The 8,727-nt window shown below is 43.0% G+C and overlaps 1 protein-coding gene across 1 annotated transcript; it reads left to right on the forward strand.

Moving 5' to 3' along the window:
- Positions 1 to 463: 463 nt before the first annotated feature.
- On the forward strand, positions 464 to 2,687 carry ccsapa (centriole, cilia and spindle-associated protein a; the record flags this gene model as incomplete). The annotated part of the gene is made up of 4 exons (XM_080850501.1): positions 464 to 533; positions 1,199 to 1,564; positions 1,755 to 2,047; positions 2,514 to 2,687. The coding sequence occupies exons 2-4, from the start codon at positions 1,210 to 1,212 to the stop codon at positions 2,685 to 2,687; spliced, it is 822 nt and encodes a 273-aa protein (XP_080706627.1). The 5' UTR covers positions 464 to 533; positions 1,199 to 1,209.
- Between the last annotated feature and the right edge of the window lie 6,040 nt (positions 2,688 to 8,727).

Raw genomic sequence — 8,727 nt, forward strand, 5'->3', positions numbered from 1 at the left:
ATAAACAAGGGATTTTGGTATTACCACGAATAAATTCACCTATAGGGCTCAACAGGTGAAGCCGGGGATGTGAGGGATTCAGGGATTCATTAAAAGCCACTCAAATCATCAAAGGATGCCCTGAGGGTTGAGAGGCTAGCATGGCTAATTGAGAGTGCAACACAAACATTATAAATACCGCTTAGTGACGTGATATAGGGTCTATCTATCACGAGTTGACGAAATCATATGTCTGACTACCCTACTATAGGTTTTAGTTAGATTCATCAGGGCAACCGACTACGCACGGTGATACCTAATCTTGAGAGCATGCGCACTGTAGCCGTTTTGAGTGGATAAACATCACTCTTGCTGCTTACGGAACGTCATACGCTGGTTGAAGCTCAGCTTCGTCAGGAAGCATCCAGCACTCCTTGGGTGAAATTCGTCGTGTAGTTGGATACATTTAGCAACCGAGTACTTCGAAAGGGCAATATGGTTAAAGAAAGGAAACATTTTTCTCTTCAGTTTGTCGCCTAGACTCATCTGAGCGGGTAAGACGAGACACTCGGAGCGTGTGTTATTAATGTACCTATCCTGTGTGTACATGCTCAGGTGAAGTCCGATTAGACGTCGTGTGCCACTTTACATGTTAATCGTTGGTTTTCTGTTGCTCGTAATTGCAATACCCATGTTAAGAAAATTCACCGTAATGGGTCCACGTAAACCTTGTAATGGATGGGCACTGGCACAGAAGCAGCCTAGGCTTGATGTTGATGGTTTTGTGACAAACAGTAGTCGCATTAAAATAGAAAAAAAACAGCACATTATTATGTTGTTGTAGTTGCATGATTTTAATTCCATTCTATAGAGAAGATAGAAAGACGTACTCGGAGGATATGGGGTGAATAATAAATATATTCCAGGAAAGTAGGCTAGTAGCACAAAGAAGTTGTGTTAAAATATTAATAGATGCTATGCAGTAGGCCCACGCTCAGACTGACAGTGTTAGGGTACGTGCCTGAATGACATGGTGGCCGCTATGTGCTCGTTTGTTTTTGCACTTGCACTGCCTGTTTAGATGAATGCACACGCAGACATGCATTGCCATCGAAGTGTGGGGAAATAATCAGCAGTAACATTAGACCTATACCGCCCTCATACATTTAAACGGTCTGTAACTTATCGGGACCTTTCCTGTTGTTGATGTTTTCCTCAGGTGGTTGCAAAATGGCAAACGATAATAAGGTGGTGACGAGGAAGATCCGATCGGAATACATGAAAAAATTCCGGGATCCTAAATGGGCCACATTTTCCAAAAATTACGAGGACTCCGTGAACTACAGATTGACCCGTCGGGTTATGGAACAAACGCATAAACCTTTATATGGAGACGGCTGGGACAGTGGGTCAGAATCTAGTGGAAGGTCAAGTCCAAAAGTCAAACAGGGATTGGACCCTTTAATAGCCAAGCTTCAGACATGCGAGTCCAGGAACAAAAACGAAGATACCGAGGAATCGGTAGAAACTGTAGTGAATGGTCTATCAATCGACCCCCCCAGTAAGGAGATTTCTTCATGCATGGGTAAGTCTGTTGCCATACCTCCATAATATAAATCAATGCCAAACCCAATGACTTAGTTCAACATTTTACAGTGTTATATTAAATAATACATTTTGTTCTTATTGTTGCCTCTTTCATGCTTAGCTATTCATTGTTCTCTATTTTTTAATTCGTTTTGAAATTCATGTTGCTTTCTGACAATGATGTGCAGAGAATGGTGTTCCAGACGATACGGATCACCAGACCAGTTCAACAGAGCCTCAGCCTAGGAGACATCTGCGACGCCGCACCCCTCGCTCTGAGCCTGGTTACGACGGTGACGTTGACAAGCCGCGGCCGTCCTCAGCACCAAAACCCTCCAGAGCCAAGAGTCAGCCACCGGAGAGGAAACCGTGCAGTGGAGGAGAACATAGGCGCTCGTACATGCGCCCTGGCTGGGCTGAGAGACACGTCGAGACCAGAGGGAGGACATCAAGCATGCGGGCTTCAGTGTCTGCAGGAGAGGTGAGGAATGTTGAGTTGGTGAATTGGATCATCTAACTTGAATTATATTGAAATGATATTAAAATATCTTATTGAATAGGAATATAAAGAGCTGAGATGATCCAATATTGGTGAAGTGTTTGTTCAGTCCCACGGCTCCAGCCTGTGGAGTCATGGCACACTCTTATTGGGACGGAGAAGGGCAGAAAATGGAGAGTAGGGAACCAGATCTGCAACAGTACCTGTGGAAGGCATGAATAATGGATCCCAGTCACTGAGATGTGCTCTGGTCTCTCGTTCACTGTTTCTGGTGTCCGTGAACTGCAAGTGACATGAGATCCTTAGAAGCACCAGCAACCTTCAATTTGATTCCATTCCAACACTGTTGTTCCTATCATTTGTGGCCCTGTAAATTGAATACTTTTGAAGTCTAACTTTGTTCTAGCAGAACTAGATCTCTCTCAAATCTCTTGTTATGTTCTCCCAGATCCATCGGGACACAGCCGCCAAGCGGCAGGAGGCCCAGAGGTGCAGCAGTGCTCTGGATCATCGGCGCCGGGCACGGTCAGCTGACCTGGAGAAATCCCTCCGCTCTGAGCTGACCGTAGCTGACCGCTGGACGACTGAGTACATGCGTTGCTTCTCCGCGCGGCTACGGTGAAATTTGCCCTGCTAGTGCAGGAGTCCCTCTTAACTCTGATCTAGTGATCCAGTTTCCTCATTATCTTAAAGGGTTCCGATGTGGATTTGAGAAGGGAAGGTTGTTATCAGATTCGCTCTCAGAGGATGGATCTCCCTACAGCTGGAGGAACGTCAGGATTAATCTAACCACACATTTAGGATGAACAAAACAATATAATTTGGTTGAGTCAAATCAATTCTCTTTTTAAAAGAGTGGAGAGCTTTTCACGCCCACTACCAAAGCACTGTCACAACACAACAGTAATGAATCTGAAAATAGAGATCCGTTTTTCTTCAGTTGTCTTGGTTGCTTTGATTTTTGTGAGCTTTATTTTATTCTTTCTTATAGGCTTACATTTCAACTCTGGAACCACACTTTGAATCTCTGCATGTGCTCTGTAATGTGCAGTACAGTGATTGATAGTTTTCTGCCAGAATAAAATTAACGACCAATTTGTTTAATTTGTAAATGAATGCTGAATGGATCTGGATCAAACATTGTAGATGAACACTTTTTAAAAGTATGAACATATCTATATTTTGTGTAGACTTTGGCTGACCTATTGAAGAGAATTTGGGCATTCCAACTGATAGTTTCGCACTACTACTACTACTATATGATGTATTTCAGATCCCTAAAAGCACTACGTTACCTATGTGGTCAATTGACATGTAATGCAGGTAATGTGAGTATTACTTTGCAGTTTTGTTCTACACAGTGGGCAGTCTTTTATATGGACCAAACATGACGCAGCAGAAACATAGTATGCATTCCAGATGTCAGAAGATAAGTGGATTATGGACCAAAGCCATGTGAGTTTGGGTGATGGATCTATATTACTTTGACATGCAAGCAATCCATCAGGATTATAGAGGCTCCCTGTGTAAAATATAAAAATGTGGTAGGGTCATTGACATACTGGGGTACTCCCAAGTTCTTGTCAAGACCAGAGTAAACCACCACTGATAGCAGATATTAGGTCCTCACCAATCCTATCTAACCATGCAATATCATTGCCTCAGTGCGACACATTTATTAAGCTTCCATTTGAAATGCCAGAGTTCACAAAGTCATGAGACTATCAACAAAAAGTGCTGTCCAATTTTTCCTTTCTAAACTTCTAGATGATTTTGTTATTGCGTCACATTTGCTTGGTATGTGTTGCCCAGCTGCGGAGTTTTGTCTGAAACCACATGTGTATTTTCACTTTTAGATTGTATTATTATTACAGAATGTATTTCACTCACATAAGGGTTTTTGCACTCGGTATCGGCTCAAGTGTGTGATTTAGTCTCTTTTGGAAGAGAAATTGAGGGCTGTTTTTCAGGTGGTGTTTCAGTCGTGTATTATTATGAATTGCTGAGAGTTTGCTGTAAAACGTATCTGCATGAGGTGTTCTAGTATAATTCTGCATTTCCAATTGACCATGTAAGGATTATTTGAAGCATCTCAGGGGGGCAGTATAATACTGCTTCAGGAATTGAATGTTATTGCATTTGACCAACTCTCCCTGATCCCAATGAAACCGCCTTGACTCATTATGGCACGTACAATCTCATGTCCTTAATCTCCAGACCCCCTTCAGTGACAGTTCAGTCATTGTGAAGAACTGAAGATTAATGTTTTATCTGGAGAATTTTTGTGTGTGTACATTGAGGAGTAATACCTTTCGGTTTGTTTTGATATTTGTGCAAAGCTGAAGGACATGCATAAGCTGTACACATCTGCAAAACTAACATAGATGGACTAACCATGATGCTCAAAAGATGATGTTTACATTTCTTATGGTTGTGTTTGTATTAAAAAAAAATGCACAATAATATATTTTCATCTGGGGTATAGCACATAAATCTACTTTAATTGCTGTTAATAAACATTGTTTGAATAGCTTTGTGGAAGTTTCAGTTCATTTGTTCAGGGTCTTTGATTGCGATGCAAGTTTCAAGGGTTAGCTGGCAAACCATCAACTTAAAAGGCAGAGTCTGATTGTTTTTTGTATTTGTTGTTTGATTGTTAAAGGTTGTTGATATTTGAGCTCAACAGCCAATCAAATTACACACCTCACTTCAATTCTGATTGGCTAGAATTGTTTGTGGCTTTGCCCAAGGAGTTTTTTGAGCGCACACACAGAACACAAAAAGAATCACAGATTATACCCGTCCATGACACTAGGATTGTAAAACAAATTGAAAGATTCTTATTCCAGGAATGATTGTTTCCCTGAGTGATTTAGATGTGATGTGACTTTTTCTTGTTTGCTCAAATACATTTGTCCACTCTAAGGTTACATTTCAAACAGTTAACACACAGGCTGAAAGAGAAGCTGACTGGCTTTTAAAACATTCAAAACATGCAACAAATGCAAAGGTTCATCTCAAGCAACACAACTTGTGTTGTGCTTGGTGAAGAGGTCTCTCACACACACCAACACACAAACACGTGCTTGGTGAAGAGGTGTCTCACACACACTAACACTAGCATTGTGAAGAGGTGTCTTACACACAAACACACAAACATGCTCTTGTTGAAGAGGTGTCTCACACACACCAACACACAAAGATGCGCTTGGTGAAGAGGTGTCTCACACACACACACCAACACACAAACACATGCTTGGTGAAGAGGTGTCTCACACACACACACCAACACAGACTTGGTGAAGAGGTGTCTTACACACACCAACACACAAACATGCTCTTGGTGAAGAGTTGTCTCACACACGCCAACACACAAACACTAGCTTGGTGAAGAGGTGTCTCACACACACTAACACTAGCTTTGTGAAGAGGTCTCTTACACACACCAACACACAAACACTAGCTTGGTGAAGAGGTGTCTCACACACACTAACACTAGCTTTGTGAAAAGGTGTCTTACACACACCAACACACAAACATGCTCTTGGTGAAGAGTTGTCTCACACACGCCAACACACAAACACTAGCTTGGTGAAGAGGTCTCACACACAAACACCAACACGGGCAGCCGTGGCCTACTGGTTAGGTGTCAGGCCAGAAACCGTTTGGTGGCCGGTTCGATCCCCAACCAGTAGGAAAAATGTGGGCGGGGAAAGTGGTAGACCACTGCTCTCCCATGCCCACATCCACGGCTGAAGTGCCCTTGAGCAAGGCACCTAACCCCGATCACTGCTCCCCGGGCGCCGCCAAAGGCAGCTCACTGCTCTGGGTTATTGTGTAACTGCACTTCACTGTGTGTCTGTCACTTCCCTGGATGGGTTAAATGCAGAGGTGGATTTCAGAGTGTGTGTCTCTACACCACCTCTGCCATCACTTTCACTTAACTTTCACTTCACACGCACACATGCTCTTGGTGAAGAGGTGTCACACACACACACACACACACACACACACACACACCAACACGCTCTTGGTCAAGAGGTGTCTCACACACACAACAAACAAATGTGCTTGGTGAAGAGGTGGTCAGGGCTTCGTACTCAGATCATTAGATGGCGTTCCTGGGCTCTTCTGTGGTCGAAAAGCCAGACCCAGTGTCCATAGGCTGGTCTTCATCTTGAAGTGGTAAAGACAGACCCTGTGTCCATAGGCTGAATTTCTTCTTGAGATGGTGAAGACAGATGGACCATAGGCTGGTCTTCTTCTTGAAGTGGTAAAGACAGACCCTGTGTCCATAGGCTGATCTTCTTCTTGAGATGGTGAAGACAGATGGACCATAGGCTGGTCTTCTTCTTGAGATGGTAAAGACATATACTGTGTCCATAGGCTGGTCTTCTTCTTGAGATAGTGAACTGGTCAGGTCACCCCCGCCTTCTGTCACCACAACACTGTTTTGCTGTTATCTGACTATGTGTTCTATTACCCAGGTTTACTACACATTTCTCTTGGAAGAAACATGTCTTACTACACACAAGAAACAGCTTTGTCAGCACACACACACACACACATATTGATTGCCAGCCTACCTACCCATCACTTCTTGAATATGTACCATTATATGCATCCACTCAATCTAGTGAGAGTAATGTGTGGGTACAGTAGACTCCAGTGCTGTGGGTATATGTGCCCTGTGGGTAGAGTAAGACTCCAGTGCTGTGGGAATATGTGCCCTGTGGGTAAAGACTCCAGTATTGTGGGTATATGTGCCCTGTGGGTAAAGACTCCAGTATTGTGGGTATATGTGCCCTGTGGGTAAAGACTCCAGTATTGTGGGTATATGTGCCCTGTGGGCACAGTGCTGTGGGAATTTGTGCCCTGTGGGTAGAGACTCCAGTGCTGTGGGTGTATGTGCCCTGTGGGTAGAGTTAGACTCCAGTACTGTGGGAATATGTGCCCTGTGGGTAAAGACTCCAGTATTGTGGGTATATGTGCCCTGTGGGTAAAGACTCCAGTATTGTGGGTATATGTGCCCTGTGGGCACAGTGCTGTGGGAATTTGTGCCCTGTGGGTAGAGACTCCAGTGCTGTGGGTGTATGTGCCCTGTGGGTAGAGATAGACTCCAGTACTGTGGGAATATGTGCCCTGTGGGTAGAGTAAGACTCCCATACTGTGGGTATATGTAACCTATATTGACAGAACAGTAGAACAGTTTGCTGGCTTTACTCTTAGTTTTATTCTCTCCCCTTCCACACCCTGTAACTTGTACACATACTGGTATGATGTATGTTTGAAGCATTGAAGCATTTCCCCCCCCCCCCCCCCCCCCCCCCCCCCCCAACATCGCCTTAAACTGGCTCTAGGGGGCTCAGGCCTAGACAATGTCTATTGGTAAAGGCACTATATAAATTAGTAAAATTCAATTGAATTGTATGAAGATGTCTTCCACAAGACTTGCTGTAAATGTACATGAATGTCATGTGGTGTCAATCATATGGTGTCAATTTATGGGACATTTTGAGGGATTTCCGCTGGCTCATTATAAACATTAATCATAAACATAAACATTATGAACAAAATGTAGTTCAGTCACTGCACCTATTCATTCTTTTATGTCTTTTATCAGCAAGCTTAATGTCTCATCTGACAGATTTAGCAACCCATGGAGGTGTGAGCTCAGATGGTCCATGACATTAAACGACATTCACAAGAGCTTAGTCTGTGTCTAGGTCCTCTGACCTTGTAGTCCTCTTCCACATGCTATGAATATCTACTGCGTTAAGATCTTCTTTCGGCAGGTACTTTTCTGTTTGTCCGTTTGTTTTTGTCTGCAACATACAGGTGCTCAAAACATGCTCAACTCAACAGCATTTCAGGAAACAATGATTCAAAAATGATTTATTCTAAACATTTAACTGTTAACAGACCTAAGTAACACAGCCACGTAGGGTGTCCTGTAGTGAGTGCCCCTCAAAAGTGTTGGAAACAATTTAAAGAGACTATTAATATGTTAGCTGGGGTGCAGATTTAGAAGATATGGTATCGCTTTTCAATTTTATTTACGACGCCAACACACAGCCAAAATATTTACATAAGAATGAAAGTGCATGGATACTCATCACATTATGAAATGTTTTAAGTGAGTTATGTTAACTTTGCTGAGATTTTTTATATGCAAGTCTGTCAGTGTGAGGATCCCAGGCAATCTGCATAAAACAAGATCGGCTGCTGTCAATGCAGTGTTGTACACGTGACATACTATTTATAGGCATTTACAGAGGGCTGCTAGCTCTGTCCGTATCAGGTTTTTTGACCTCCCATGTGCATGTCTTATCTCGTGCCATCAAAACTCATTCATCTCAGGCTTCAGAGCTTATATTTGCCTTGTACACAGACAATTGTTACCATTCCACCTACAGAACATTTCTGCTGATTAAAAATCATCAGATTATCTAGTATCCTCACAAAAATATTTGAGAGTTCACACTGATATGAAATTGAACTGGTCACACTGATCATGCGGTGTATGAGGTTTGGTCTGGGTTTCTACTGAGTGAAGAGCTTTTGTGAAGAGCCAGGGGTGTCTCTGCCAAAGAAGATCAACAAGTTCATTTACAAAGCAGGCTCTGTGTGAACTGAGTCCCGGGTTCATTAGAGACTGTTTA

This window comes from Sprattus sprattus (genome assembly GCF_963457725.1).
Source record: "Sprattus sprattus genome assembly, chromosome: 1".
NCBI lineage: Eukaryota > Metazoa > Chordata > Actinopteri > Clupeiformes > Clupeidae > Sprattus > Sprattus sprattus.